A 15,159-nucleotide genomic window follows, 5' to 3' on the forward strand; every position below is an offset into this window, starting at 1 on the left:
GCATTCTAGCAGAGAATGGGTGACTCAATGCTGGACTGCAGGGAACACCTCCACTGAGGGAGGCCGAAGTTATCGCTGGCTCACCCTGAGAGAAGACCCCCAGCTCGAGCCAGCCACAGCAGCTGGAGGTCCAGCCAGGCTTCACTCTATCCTCCCATCTGTCTGTCCACAAGGGGAAGTCCCATCTACTTAAAAACCCAGACAATGTTCTGACTTCTGGCTCCCCTGTCCTCCCAGCTCTAACAAATCCAGACATGATGATGAAGTCAGGAGAAAGCAGAAGTCCTCCTCTGACCCTCTCAGTGCTGGAACCAATGAGGCCTTAATGTCCAGCCCTTTGCTAGGAAAGCAGGCTGGGGTTCGACCTGGTGCAGGCCAGGCAGTGTGGGCCAGAGTCCCAATTCTGCTTAATAGCTGTGGGCAAGTCACTTGGCATCTCTGGGCCTCAGCAGCCTTATTTGTGAAACCGGGGTAATATTAACTTCTCAAGAACACTGATGGGAAGATCAAAAGCCATAATTTATCTAAAATATTGAGTATGTGTCTGGCACAGAGAGGGCAATCAATAAATGTTAGCTGCTACTGTTATTACTATTTACCGCACAAATAATGGACCAAGTGCCCATGTGAGGCCAGACCAGGGGGTGTAGGGGGTATTCAGTGATTCACTAATCACTGCCCCCATGGAGCCTCCCATCTAGTAGGGGATACAAACAAAACACAAGGAAACAATCAAACACAGAATCACACGTAAGTGCAATGAAGGAAATAAGAAGGGGATGTCCTGCTGAAGGACAAGAAGGAGACACTGACCTGAAATGGAAGCACGGGGGCAAAGGGGACAGTATTTCAGGCAGAGCTCCTCAACGCCTGGTCCCAAGGTGGGAACAGCTTTGGGGAGAGAGAGGAGCTAGAAGCAAGCCAGCGAGCCTGTGTGCTGCGAGCAAGGGAGTTGGCGAGCAGGGCCCTAAAGGAGGGCTGGAGGGGTGAGGAGAGGCCAGGTCACACAGGGGGAAGGAATGCGGCTTTTAAGCCCATGTAATGACCTGGCTTTCCCTGGAGGGATTGAAACAGGGGAGTGACGGGGTCCAATTTTCCCTCTAGGAGATTATTTTTATGACTCATGTTCCTTGCTCTGGACAACGTTATAATCTATTTGGGTAAACTGGACCAACACAAGTGAAACATTTTCGTGGACAAAGCAAGATACACTTGTTACTCAACTTGGACTGTAAATACCAACCAACTGGCACGGCTCAGAGAGGGATTCACAGAGGAGGTGATGGGAAAGGGCTTCAGAGGAAATATCAGAGTACGTGGAGGGCTGGGGCCTGGGGAAGCACGCCAGGCAGGGACACAGAGGGAACTGGAGCCAGGAGAAAGGAGGAATGTTTTCCCCACCCCAGGTGGGCAGAGACGTTGAGCTCATGGCTCCCAATATTCCGTGAAGGATACAGAGCTGGCCCTTGGGATCAGTCAGAGTTTATCCTTTTTACCTCTATCTACCCAGGTCCAGAGGAGGGTCCAAGTCACCGCGGAGTCCCTGTCCCAGCCGGGGTGCAATCCCCACCCGGGGGGAATAAAGGAAATAGGAGAGAACAGTCCTGGGGGAGAAGTGGGGGGGGGGGGGTCAGGATTTCTCAGAAGCTGCTGGGGAAGCACCCAGGCCTATGCAGGGACAAGACACAACTGCTCTGCTTCCTCCTAAAGTCCCACTCTGTCTGCAAAAGGGGAAGCGCGGGTGCTCACCAGGGGCAGGTCACATGGACAGGGACTGTGCCTGGGGCATCAGGCCGTTGGATCTCAGGACAAGGCTGGGGGCCTTTGGGGGAAGGGAAAGTGCTGGGTGCGTGCCCCTAGCTGGCCTGAGACCCTTGGAGGCAGTTATTTTTATCTGGTGAAGCCCTGAAAATAGGCCTCGGGCGGGGAGGGCAGCAGAAAGGCACAGGCAGCCCTGCTCTCCTGACAGAGCACACCAGCTACCCCTCCCTCTTCCCAGAATCCTGCAGCAGAGGACGGGGAGCCAGTTCCCCATTTTATGAGAGTGAACTCTGGCTCTGGGCGTCCCAGGAAGTGCTCCTGAGGAAGGTGGGCCAGGTGGGTTCAGGTTCGAACTCCTTTCATGACTTCACACTGTCATTTGTCTCTTCTGTCCCCCAGCAAGGTGCCTTTTGACTTTCGAAACCAGGGAAAGAAATCGGCCCACTTCCTCTACCTCCTATCCCAAGAGGCCTGGAGGCTGCCACCTGCACCTCTGTTAACTATCACCACAGGCAGGGGGCGGGGGTGGAGGGGTCGGGGGAGCTTCCTGAACCTATCTTACAGATAAGGAGCAAAGCAAACTCCAGAAGGACAGTTGAAGAGAGGAGGGCCAGGTGCGACCCAGGGCTGGAAGGTGCTGAAGGCAAAGACAGGCCAGAGGCCGCACCAGCTCACTTGCAGCCTGTGGAGACTTGCAGAATTACGTGCATTTGGTCTGCCCCCTTCCTCCACTCCCCACCTCAGCCCCAGCTCCCAGACCCTCTTCCCTTGTCATCTGAGCCCATCAGGAACCTGGAGGGTTCTGGAAGGTTACCAAACCTTGCCCAGCCAGCAACCCAGGCGGCGGCAACAGAGCCTCCTGTGTGGCCTCCCTGTCTGCGTCTGTGTGTCCACAGTCCAGGCTACACACGCCCAGCTGTTTGCGTATCAGGAAGTGTGAAACTGAGAGCAAACACTCAGGAGAAGAGCTGCAGGAATGGGGGTAGGGTGGCAAGGAGAGCTGGGCGTGGGAGGTGGAGGAAAGCTGGGGAAGACGGGTTTTCTTCTCTGAACGCCTTTGTCCGATCACCCCAAAGAGCAAAGGGCTTCGCTCCTGGGTAGCTGGGAAGGGCCCCCAGCTCCAGGAGAGAGAGGAGGGCTTGATTCCTCACCTCTGAGGCTTAGCATCTGAGACTGTGGCCGTGGAGGGTCCTGCCCCCTCTCTTCCGGAGGGGCCTCCAGGTGCAGACCAGGCCTCCTGGCTCGCACCTCCCTAGCTCTTTGCCTCTGATCCAGAAAGAACCAAGCCAGGATGAACAAGCTGGGGGGAAGAGGAGGGACCTACCCTGGGTCACACTCCAGGATTGGGAGCCTCAGCTTCACAGTTTTTGCCTTGAGAGCATGAGCTGTTAGAAAGGCAGGCAGGCAGGCAGGGAGTGTCTTGGCCCCTAAATCTGTTATCTTTACCCAGACAAATGGAACTCAAATTAGGCCCAGTGACAGATGAGAACTGAGCTGGAATCTAAGAGGGGCACGCTTCTGATGGGAACACGTACCTCCCCTTCCTCCAGGGAACTGGTGGGTTGATGGAAACAAACAGCCTCTAACCTGCGCTCTTTCCCAGAACAGGAGAAAATAATAGAATCCGCTCACACTCAGGCTCTAAGAGCTTCCCCTGCAAACTCACTTAACCCTCACAGCAACTCTATGAAGAGAGTACTAATATTAACATACCCAGTGTGCTGGTGGACAAAATGAGGCACAAAGGTTCATTAATCCATCTGCTGAAGGTCTACAGCTAGTAAGCAGTTGAGCAGGGGTTCAAAGCCAGGCAGTCTGGTTCCCTTGAACTTCTTTCAAATGTGCATCTTTTAAGTAATGACAACTACAGTTGCCCCTTTGTCTGGGCACAGCGGTTCCGTTTATAAGATGTATTTCATCTGTCTGTCCTCCTTCCTTCGGATAATATTTCAGTGTCTAAGTACCTGGCACTGTACTAGGTCCCCAAAAGGATCACCTGATTTTCTCAACCCCATGTAAGAGAGAGAGAAGGTAATGGCATTGTTTCCATCTTCAGATGAGGAAACTCATCTGAAGGCCTGGTCTGCACCTGGAGGCCCCTCCGGAAGAGAGGGGGCAGGACCCTCCATGGCCACAGTCTCAGATGCTAAGCCTCAGAGGTGAGGAATCAAGCCCTCCCTCTCTCTCCTGGAGCTGGGGGCCCTTCCCAGCTACCCAGGAGCGAAGCCCTTTGCTCTTTGGGGTGATCGGACGAAGGCGTTCAGAGAAGAAAACCTGTCTTCCCCAGCTTCCTCCACCTCCCACGCCCAGCTCTCCTTCTTGCCACCCTACCCCCATCCCCGCAGGACTTCAGATGAGGAATCTCATCAAGAAGGTTACCCATGGCTTGCCCAAAGCCGTATTTTTTTTTTTTAATTATTATTTATTTATTGGATGCGTCGCGCAGCACGTGGGCTCATAGTTCCCCAACCAGGGATTGAACCCTTGTTCCTTGCATTGGAAGTGCGAAGTCTTGGCCGCCAGACCGCCAGGAGAGTCCCACCAGTGGGTTTTTTTTTTTTTTTTTTTTTTTTTTTTTTTTTGGTATGCGGGCCTCTCACTGTTGTGGCCTCTCCCGTTGCGGAGCACAGGCTCCGGACGCGCAGGCCCAGCGGCCATGGCTCACTGGCTCAGCCGCTCCGCGGCATGTGGGATCCTCCCGGACCAGGGCACGAACCCGTGTCTCCTGCATCGGCAGGCGGATTCTCAACCACTGCGCCACCAGGGAAGCCCCCACCAGTGGTTTTTAAAACCGACAATGATTGTAAGAAAGCATGTGGCCCAGTACATACATACACATATCCACATATCCACACAAGCCAAAAGTTGCATGAAATTGTACTTATTCTTACTACATGGGACGCATGCCGACATTTTCTTCCTCATTTGTTTTAAAATGCTGGTTCACCCCACTACACTGATTATACTACCCATTGATGGTTAAGTTGCACAGTTTGAAAGACAGGGCAATAAGTCTACTATTAATGGCAGCGTCAAGTCTTGCCCTAGTTCTGGCCCCAGACCGGAGTCCTTATGGACCTGCCAAACTGTTCCTCCCTTGAAAAAAATGACTGTGTAGACCAACAAACTCCCAGTGAGATGCCCATCAACCCATCCCAGTGTGTTACAAAGCAGCTACACATCTCAATAGTTACTCCTGGGGTAATAAATGCCAAGTCCCCTGGGACACCGGGTGACAATGCCTCATATCGCACGCAGCAAGTACATAAATGCATAACTTACGATTCTTGTAAGAATGACTTTCTACTGATTTACATCTACTTTTCTTATCCCTCCTTTTTCTGATATCAGCTGATATGTCTCAGACTGCGAAACACCCAGGGAAGAGAACTTTACATGCCACAATCACTCTGCATAATAAGTATCCAGACGCATCTAATATGCATTTTCTTCAGAGGCAAAAACATCTCATATCTGTGTGGTTACTTTTACCTTTTGAAAACATTGTATTATTCCCCGCTCAGTCTGATTCTCACAACAACGCCTCCGTCTTGGAGAGGAAACTCAGGCACATTCACAGAGGGCGGCAGCCTGTCTAATGCCTCAGAGCTTCTCAGAACGACCCAGACAGCCCTTCAACTCACATTTCCTGCCAGAGGGCCTCAGGATGGTGCGAATGGTTAACTACTCCAGGGAGAAGGAAGCAACGGGACTAGGGATGACAAAGAGGTCTCAACGTGACTGACTGGTTGAGATCGCCCAGAGTACCAGCTGGAGTTGGAGGCTAAGACCCCACCTGGACAGAGAACTGTGATCCATTAGTAATGCCTGCACTATAGTCAGGGATGATGGAGTGTGTGCCACCCCCAACCAGGCGGTGCTTCTTCTTCTACCTTTCCCAGGGCAGGTAATGGAGAACCACGGAGAGGCCTTTTCAGTGACCTTGGCTGCCAAGCCATAGGCAGAGTAGGACCACAGACCCCGCCCCTGGGAAGGACTGGTCCAGGTCCCCCACCCTCTCCAACTCCAAAAGCAGTTTTAGAGCACAAAGACCCCAGAGTATATACTCACCAGCAACAGAGCTTCCAGCTGGTTAATATAGATCTCTTCACTGGCCAGGAACCCCGAGAGAACCAGCTTCCTCATCTCCAGGCCTTTCCCTGCTTCCACCTGTAAAAGCAGATCAAAAGCCAACAGCTCATGAGAAAGGAGACCAAAATCCTGAGCAGCCTGTTTTCTTGCCTTTTTCCTCTTCTTTAACACTTTTGCAGGGGATCTCGTGTCAGAATCTGTGGCACCGCCGCAGCACCTGACGCGTGCCCTATCTTGTTACCTGCCCGGTGATTCTACAGGGTCTTTGAAGCACCTGCATCACGCTCCTCCGGACACCCTAAAGCCCAGCACCACGTGATGCCCCTAACATGTGGGCACCTGCCATTTATTAAGCCTTGTAAGTCCTTTCCACTCTCTCATTTAGCTTCATCCCTCTCAAATACCTCCCGGAGGGAGGTACTATATTTTTCCATTATACGAATGGAAACAAACAAATAAGACTTAAAAGAGGGAGGCGGGGCTTCCCTGGTGGCGCAGTGGTTGAGAATCCGCCTGCTGGTGCAGGGGATGCGGGTTCATGCCCTGGTCTGGGAAGATCCCACATGGGCCCGTGAGCCATGGCCGCTGAGCCTGCGCGTCCGGAGCCTGTGCTCTGCAACGGGAGAGGCCACAACAGTGAGAGGCCCGCGTACCAAAAAAAAAAAAAAAAAAGAGGGAGGGGACTAGCCCAGAATCACACAGCCAGAAAGTGGCAGAGCTGAGATGCCCCTGCAGGTCCTCGAACACCAAATTCTGGTCTCAACCACTGCTCTGATGATTTCCTCACTCTCCTGGTCCTTTTTTTCAAGCTTCAGATGCTTAACTGGAATCTCAAACAGATCCCTCTCTGGGCATCAAATGCACACCCTTAGCAAAAGCTGGGAGAGTTTCTGAAGCTACCAGAAATCTCCTAAGTCCGAAGGAGAGCTGCTTTCCCCCTGCTGCATGGCCACCCCAGCATGTTCTCACAGCCCTTTCCCCGGGTGAAGGACTTAACCCTTGACCTTCCATCAGCAAACCAGTTAGCAATTTGTGCCGTAGGCTGCCTCTCCCAGTCTCTGAAACGTAATCTCATCCTGTGATAGAAGAACAAGGTCCTGCCAAAGATGTCCACCTCCTAATCCACAAAACCTGTGACTAGGTCACCTTATGCGGCAAAAGGGACTTTGCAGATGTGATTAAGTTAAGAATTTTTAGGTGGGGAGATTATCCTGGAAATTATCAGGTGGAGCCTATGTAATCACCAGGGTCCTTGTGAGAGGCAGGTAAGAGAAAAGGCTATGAGCCCACAGAAGGAGAGGGAGAGGCGGAAGGGGCTGGGGAGAGATTGAGTGCAAGACTGAAAGATGCCACACTGCTGGCTTTGAAGACAAAGGATGGGGCCATGCGCCAAGGAGTGCAGGGGGCCTCCAGAAGCTGGAAAAGGCAAGGAAACAGGTTCTCTTCCCTAGAGCTTCCAGAAGGAATGCAGCCCTGCTCAGACCCTTGAGACTTGTAAGAGAATAAACCTGTGTTGTTTTAAGCCACTAAATGTGTGGTAATTTGTTTTCGGCAGCATTAGGAGACCAGTATGGATGCTAAGCTTTAGGGAGAGACAATGGTTATTTATTGATGGCTTCACAAGTACAGGCACTGTTCTAAGCACTTTCCGTGGATTAACTCACTGGAATCCCACAGTCTCGGAGGTGTTATCATGATCCCTCTGAGGCACAGAGAGTGGAAAATGTCAGCTGCCCAGAGCTGTGGGTATTGCAGGCAGGCAGCACCCCCTCCAAAGAATGAGACCGGAACTTGGAGCAGGGCTCGCAGCCCTGGAGGTGGAAGTGGAGGTCGAGGTCAGACCTGCTGCTTCCCCAGCCTGACAAACGGGAACTCGCCCTCCACGTTGGGGGCCAGCGCTCCCCTCCTGTGCCCCATTCCCTTCCCGTTCCCTGCCAACTGGGGATTTGCCTGAGGGCCTGGCAAACACCCTCTCAAGGAAGTCACTTGGGGGCACAATGTGAGCTTAACTGTAGAGCTGGCTGGACCAGGACCAGGGTAAAGATGCGGTGACTCACAGCCCCACCAAGCCTTCACCCACCCTGGCATGAGCACAGAGCCTTGCGTCAGGCCCCACGATAGCCCATTGCAGCAGGACCCGCTCCTCATGAGACTCCAACCTCAGAGTCCAACCTTGAGAGGACCCCCCAAAAGGCAGTAAGTAGTCACCCCCAAGAGTCCCCACTCTGGGCCACATTCACCCTGACATTTTGGCTGGCGTGGGGGTGGAGGTGATGGGAAAGGATGTGAAATTAAATTCTGTGCATTTTACCAACAGGTGGCCTGTTGTCAGTTACCACCCAAAACCTCATCCATCTTCACTTTCCTCAGACCGCACCTGTTCCTGGCTTGGAATTATCTGGAAATTCACAATTGTTTCCTCAATCCTCCTGGAGCTATGCTTATCCCATAAAACACCAGGGGCTCAACATCCATTCACTCATTCCCCACCATGTGCCCGGCACTGGGAAGACAAGTGAAGGAAACAGTCTCTGCCCCCAAAGAGCCCTCCAGAGGCGCCCACACGCCCAGAATCCCGAGGGAGGGGAGTTTTCTGGCGTTCAGGGCGCCCAGAGCCTGTGCCACGCTGCTTGCCAGTCCTGCAGCACAAGGAAGCCGCCATCTGAGTGACACTGTCCCCACTTCCTCCCCAAGTGGAGCTTACGAAATGCCAGCAGCCACGGGGGGCTCGCTCATGCCCAGCATTTTACATAATCTGCTGGGCTGAAAGTGTCAGCCTGAGGCCCCAAATCCAAGAGGTCAAGTCACTCTGGTAGGGACAGTCTCTGCAAGTAAGGCTTAGCTGGCTCTGGCCTGGCCTGGTCTTCTACAGTCGGAGCTAAATAAAGTCTCCAAAGGTTTGGTTCCAGGCCAAGTCAAGACTCTCCAGGAGCCTTGATCTCCTCCAAGACAACAATGTGGGCTGAACAGGCAGGGCCACTTGCAATTCAGAGCCTTAGGCCAAGCAGCTCCGTAGACAATAGAACTCAGTCCATGGGACACACCAGTTTGCAAGGAGCACCCCGGGGGTGGGGGGGGTCTGGTCAGAACCGATGCCACTGGGTCTAGGCACTATGTCCATGCCAAGTATCAGCCTCAGGACAGCTGGCCCCTCCGTGAGTTGAGTCCATGCAGGTAATCCAGCCATTCTCTCCTCTCCCCAGCCCTAGGCATCAGGGAGGTCTCTTTCAGCTAATTCCTCAGCAGAACAGAGAGTGGGGGGGGGGGGGGCAGGCACTGCTGGGGGACCCTCTTAAAGGGTAGATCTCCATATCCTGGGCTCCCTGCTGTCTGAAGCTGCAGGCAGGTCCCATGGGGTTGAGCAGTGTTCAGAGTTCAGCTATGCACATCCCACACCTTTGCAGTTCTGTCATACATACCACCGGCACTATTATTTACTTAATACTGTTCTTTACAACAACTGGCTTCTTAAAAGCACAGCCTTATCCCAAGCATTATATTTGAAATCACAGGAAAGATGTGCAAGTCATTTTTTTATTTTTATATTTGGTTGCATCACGCGGCGCGTGGGATCTTAGCTCCCTGACCAGGGATGGAACCCGTGCCCCCTGCAGTGGAAGACTGGAGTCTTAACCACTGGACCACCAGTGAAGTCCCTATTTTTTTTCTAAGATGCATTAAAATTTACGCCTATTAAAGTGCAAAATATATATATCCGGGTGCCACCTAAAATCATCTCTCAAATCATCTCATACGTGGCCCACACTTCGGGAAAAAAACCGAAGTGGGGGACACAGGCATGGCCATCACTGCACATGGAGGGAGCGGAGACCTGGACAAGTGAAAAAGAAACACAGGTGGTTCAGATAATCCATTAAAAATTGGCACAGAATTAACCTGAAGGGTTAATCTGCATTACAAAAGGATTTTTAAATTCCTGACAAATGAGTTCCTTTAAATAGCAGCCTTTATAGAGCAAGGCCCCTATCAGACCTAGGTACCTTTAAATAGAATCATACGAAAGATCTGGGGGACGTACACAACACTTTACAGAGGGGAGGTGATGCCGCTGTCAGTATTCACATTATTATTAAGTTTATAGACCATTAACTCCTCAAAGGGGAGTGTGGGTTGAAACACATAGCAAGCTCCAGCTCCAGCTCTGGAGAAAACCACTGCCATCTTCACATCTGTCCCCCAGGAAGATGAAGCATCTCGGAAATTACACTGAAAACAGGACTGATTTATAGGACTGGCATTTGGACATGTGCTCAGGAACATGACTACTGTTTAAGGTAAGTACTCCTGAAGTAAAGTAATAGCAAAGAGAGAACTGCCTTGGATTTCTACCAGCCGCCAAGAAGAGTCTACCATGCAGGAGTGTGCCCAGGACAGGAGCCCTGACCTCACACATGTACACTTGCACGTGCACACACACGTGCACACACATGCGCCCAGTCCAGCCCTGACTGAACGAGAAGTGGTCCCTCCTCCTCTGAATTTAGTACCCTTTTATCAGAACCCTTCTCATGGCCCTGCCTACTTTCCCATTATATTCCTATTATCTGGGCACTTGCCCCTTACCCTGAACTGTGAACTCTTTTTGAGAAAGGACCAAGCCTTGTTCACCTGTCTCCTCCCCCAGGCAGCCTGCTTTGAATAGAACACAACCTGACAGTGTTTGTTGAATGAATCAATGAGCTTTCTATTTGTCTTCTCCCTCTATAGATAGCCAAGCCTGGTAGAGGAGAAGGGCATCCCAGACGTGTTCAGGCTGCCACAGGGGGCTTGGAATCCCCCAACACTCAGGAAAGGGGCCCTCCCCCCAGTGCTGGAGACAGGTCTGGGAACACTGAGGCGGCGAGGTAGAGGGGAAGACTCCATCTTGGCGCTCACAGGGCTCTGGGAGGAACAGCATTTTTAGGTGTGATGTGCACCCAAGCCCCTTTGGTATCCGTGTGCTTCCTCCTTAGAACACCTCTGAGATGGAGTAAGGCCAGCGACATGGTACGCCCTGTGTGGGCCCCACGGAGCCTCACTCATTCCACCAATCCACTGGACACCAGCCACACACCAAACACCGTGCAGCGCTCACAATGAAAACAAGAGGGCCCTGCCCTGGAGGAGAGAGGCACACGTCTAGAGCTCCAAACAGAGTGAAACGGGGGCTAGCCCGGTATAAGCCAGACTAGAGGTCCAGAGTAAGGGAGGACCCATAAGGCAGCATATGAGTGGAACCCCATCTGTGCTGGGGAGGGTGTCTCAGAGAAGGGCCATTAGGAACCCACAGAGTCCCACCCTACACACCACTACTACTAAGCTCCCAGCAGGTGCTCTTGGTTCATAACCAGACTTTTCCCCATCCTGGTCCTGGGGCGGCTGGGCAGACCCCAAGGGCAAGGCCTTGGGGGCCCAATGAGAAATGTGACATACCCCAGCGTGCCGAGCTAGCACCAGATGAGAAAACCAGGGATGGGGCGCCGGCCACCGCCAGCCTCCCGTTCCGGCTCCTCTCTGCCCCACACCCAGGCCTACAGCGACTGCTCCACCCCTTCCACACATCAGACATCTACCCGTGGGTCTGCAGTCTATTTTTACCTCCATTAGCTCCTCCTCTGACCCACACTGTAGCACGGGTGGAGCAGGGCAGTGATCCCCATCTTACAGGAGGAACAAAGAGGCCCAGAGAGGCTCAGCGACAGCCTCCTGCCCCGAGCAATGCTCCGTGCACCATGCCCTCTGGGGTGCAGTGCTGCCAGGGCAGACAGGCTCGGGCCCCACAAGACGGGCGCTCTCTGTTGGGCAGCCTGGCTTGCAGTCTGTGAACTCCCTGCCATAACGTTCTCACCGGCCCTCCCTTCCAGCCACAGAACAGAGAGGAGGTGAGCAAAACACTGAGGTTAGAGGTGAAAGAAAGGAAGGACGCATGCCTTAGGCAGCACTGGTGTACTTTCAAGTGGGATCCCGGCCCCTGGGGTGGTGGGGGGCGGGGGGGGGCGGGAAGAGAAGGGGATTGAGGCAACCACTCCCCTCCTGCTCTACCTTCGAGGCAACATCTCTGATTAAACAGAGGCATTGCTGCCGAGAATGCGCACATCCCCAGAGTCGGTGGGCTGGGGTCCAGCAGATGCTTCCTGCCTATGCCCACCTTGGGTAAAGTGCCTAGCCACCTGGCTCCTGTCTCCAAGCCAGCTGTTACCGCCCCTCTTCGGCTGATCCAATTCTCTCCCTTCAACGAAGTTCAGGGACCTCTGGCTCTCGATCTCTCCAAATGCTCTCATGCCCTACCCGGATTCACCAGATTCCACTTGCTTGGAAGAGAGTGGCTCCCTTGGCCTGAACTTCACAAGTGCACTTATCCCACTGCTGCCATGGAAACAAGGAATTACGGCCTCCTAGTTTCACGTCGGCCAGCTCCTCTGGGGCAGCAGGCTGACACCACTGGTGTGCCCAGCAGGGGACTCATGTCACTGCCAGAGAAAGCCCTCTGCACAACTGGCCTGGGGAAAGCCAGCAGCCACTCCCCCTGAGGACAACTGGTCCAGGGGGAGGCGGCGGGCACTGCGCCTCTCCCCCAGGAACAGCTGTGCCCAGAGCACAGCCCCTCGCGTCCCCTGGCAGGCAGGCGCCAGCCCCTCTCAGGCTGAGGTGCTTCCACTCGGCCACAAGGTTTGTGCACAAATCAGCCATTTCTGCCGCACAGACTTCAGCAGTCAGAGCTGCGAACCCTGCCCCCTCCCCCGACAAGCATCCAGGGCGTGTCACATTCCCACCTTCACAGCCACCAAGAATGGGGACCCTGAGCCGGGGCTGGTCGGGGTTCCCAGCTCGCACTCCTCCAGGAGAAACACATCTTCATCCTCCAGGACCTTGTCCAAAAAGCCTATCGCCTCCTCTTCCTCTTCCATGGCAGCGGGAGCCGCGGAGGGCAAACAGGAAGCAGGGTCCCAGCGGCAGCGGCAGCGGCAGCCGTGGCCGCCGGCACCCGGGAGCGAGGCCGGCAGGCGGGGACGGGAAGAGCGTGCAGGGCAGGCCTAAACCAGCACGCGGGCCTCCCCGGAGTCCGTCCTGGCGCCCGGCCACCGGCTGCCGATGAAAGGCTCCATTATGAGCCTTCTCCCGCCCGCCGGCTCCGGGTCCTCCCGGAGAAAGGGGAAGCGGGGCGTCCGTGCGGCCCCGGCCGCCTCTCGCGGGGAGCTCCGCCGCCGCTGCCGCGATTCCAGGGCTGTCACCGGAGCCCGCGCGCCCCTGCCGGCCGCCGCGGCCCTTCCTGCCGTGCGCGCCGGCTCTCCAGGCAGGCGGGGCCCCGCTCCCTGCCGCCGCTCCCAGCCCGGCCGGGCGCTTCGCCGCCGCCGCCGCCGCCGCCGCCGGCCCCACAGATCCCGCCCTCCTGGACGCGAAGGTTCGCGTTCGCTCTCAAGACACAGGAAATGCACGACTCGACGGGTGAGGTGGAGCCGTTCCCTCTCCGCGGTCGCCGGGCCAGCCGGCTGGCGGAGGCTTCGGGAGCGCGGAGGAGGGGCGACGAGGCCGCAGCCGGGCCGGGCGCAGGGGGAGGTCCGCTTCCCAGAGACAGGCTTTATTTACAGCCCCTCACCGGCCCCGCGGGCAGGCGGGGGCGGAGCGGACGAGCAGCTGCCGGCACAGCCTCGCGGGCACCCGGGCCAACCTCGGTGTCACCTTGGGATGCCGACAAGCCCCTTCTCACTTCCGCCTCAGGCTCTGACACCTTTGAGGAAGGGAGGCCAAGCCCTGGTGAGAAACCATAGTTTCTTTCCATCGCCACCGTGGCTGAGGGAACAAGGCTTTGTGCAAAGGAGGCCTGACCTGCCTCGCCACGAAAGAAGCACAAGTGCCAGCCAGGGGCTGCAGCAGGGGCCGCCTCGGGCAGCCGGAGGTGCCATACCTCCTACTCACAGATGCTGCTGATTAGCAACACCACACCTCCTCGGAGCTCTTTTCCCTCAAGAGGGGCCTGGGCCCAGTAGAACCAGCCCCACAGGGGAGGGTACACTTAACCCAGGACCGGGAGCACGCCAGCCCTGCCCACCCCCAGCATGCTTCCCCTGGCTTCTTCCATGGTTACAGAAGCTAAATCCATCCAGAGGGTGAAGTGCACACTCTGGTCCCCTAGCCCCATCCAGAGATGTAATCCACCTACTCTCATGGGTGTGGAGTTTAAGGGCAGCAGCTGGGAAAAGCTCTTTCACAACACCTAGGGCAAAGGTTGCCAACTCCAGCACCCAAGAGGGTGCAGGTAAGATTAGTTAGTGAAATGAGCCAGGTAGGGACCAGGTGAGCTGAACAAACTGTCACTCAGCTCCAGCTGCTGGCTGCCAGGGGCAGTGCAGGCTCAAGGTTGCCCCATCTTGGATTGTTCAAGAGAAGCTGGAATCCGGATTTTTAGGTGATAGCTCTCAATTTAAAAATGATGGCAGATCAATTATATTTGAAAAACAAAACATGATGCAGTCTCAATGAAACACATCTGTGCACTGAATCAGGCCCATAGACAAGGTTGCTGCCTTCTTGCAGTTGGTTGTGTTTCTTTGAGGGAAGGTTGGGAGGTGTGTGTGTGTGTGGGGGGGGGTCGTTCCTTGAATATCACCTCTGTCCCATTTCATCACTGGACCTGGCATCTTGGAATCAAATTCAGCTTCACACATGATCAGCCCACTACTTATCTTTGTAAACCTGTATCATAGGGTGCCACCAGCCAGACAGATCAAGTGAAAACTCCGGATTCTGAGTAATGAGCCCTGAAGCTCCAGCCCCACTCACGCCAATCCCCCCAATCTCCCACCAGCCCCCAAACCATGTCTCTAGTCAGGGATTTCCTCAAAATCTTCCTGATGCTTTTAGCTCACAAGTGTCTCTCCCAGCACACAGCTGTCAGACCAGCCAGTGTGGTTCTTAATGATACAGTGTCTGAGTTGTCCATTAATGCCTTGTGTGTCTACCACCAGCCTCCCTATGCACACGGCACATCCCTCGTCAGGTGACAACTGTATGGCCACAGGGGGAAGAGTCCAACTCTTTGGAGCTCGTCTGGAAATGCATTCCAAAGGGGGGGTTAACGGCGTACCATCCTAGGCCCACCTGGGGTCATCACCTCTCCTTCCCACTGGGCATCTCAGCTGAGAACAGGGCCCTTGGCTGAGCCTCCAAGCTGGGTGGAGGGTTGAGGAAGAGCGAGGAGGCAAAAAGGAGAGGAATGGACGTGGTTCCTTATCCCAGCTCCCCAAAAAAGTCTGCGGAAGTTCTGAGCTCTAGGTGGGGCTCCTGCCATTCTATTAGAGCTGTCCT

General features: G+C 54.6%; 1 protein-coding gene across 5 annotated transcripts in view; it reads right to left on the bottom strand.

The window, feature by feature from the left end:
• Positions 1-15,159, bottom strand: part of ABR (ABR activator of RhoGEF and GTPase) — a 176,725-nt gene that overhangs the window by 67,443 nt on the left and 94,123 nt on the right. For 4 of the 5 annotated variants that reach the window (XM_059049027.2, XM_067021647.1, XM_067021646.1 and 1 more), the window contains exon 3: positions 5,833-5,931. In XM_059049027.2, the coding sequence (XP_058905010.1) occupies positions 5,833-5,931 (99 nt within the window). Of the gene's footprint in view, positions 1-5,832; positions 5,932-12,626; positions 13,157-15,159 lie in introns of those variants that run through there. The other variant, XM_059049029.2, reaches the window with a different exon arrangement.

This window comes from Kogia breviceps, chromosome 19 (genome assembly GCF_026419965.1).
Source record: "Kogia breviceps isolate mKogBre1 chromosome 19, mKogBre1 haplotype 1, whole genome shotgun sequence".
Lineage (NCBI taxonomy): Eukaryota > Metazoa > Chordata > Mammalia > Artiodactyla > Physeteridae > Kogia > Kogia breviceps.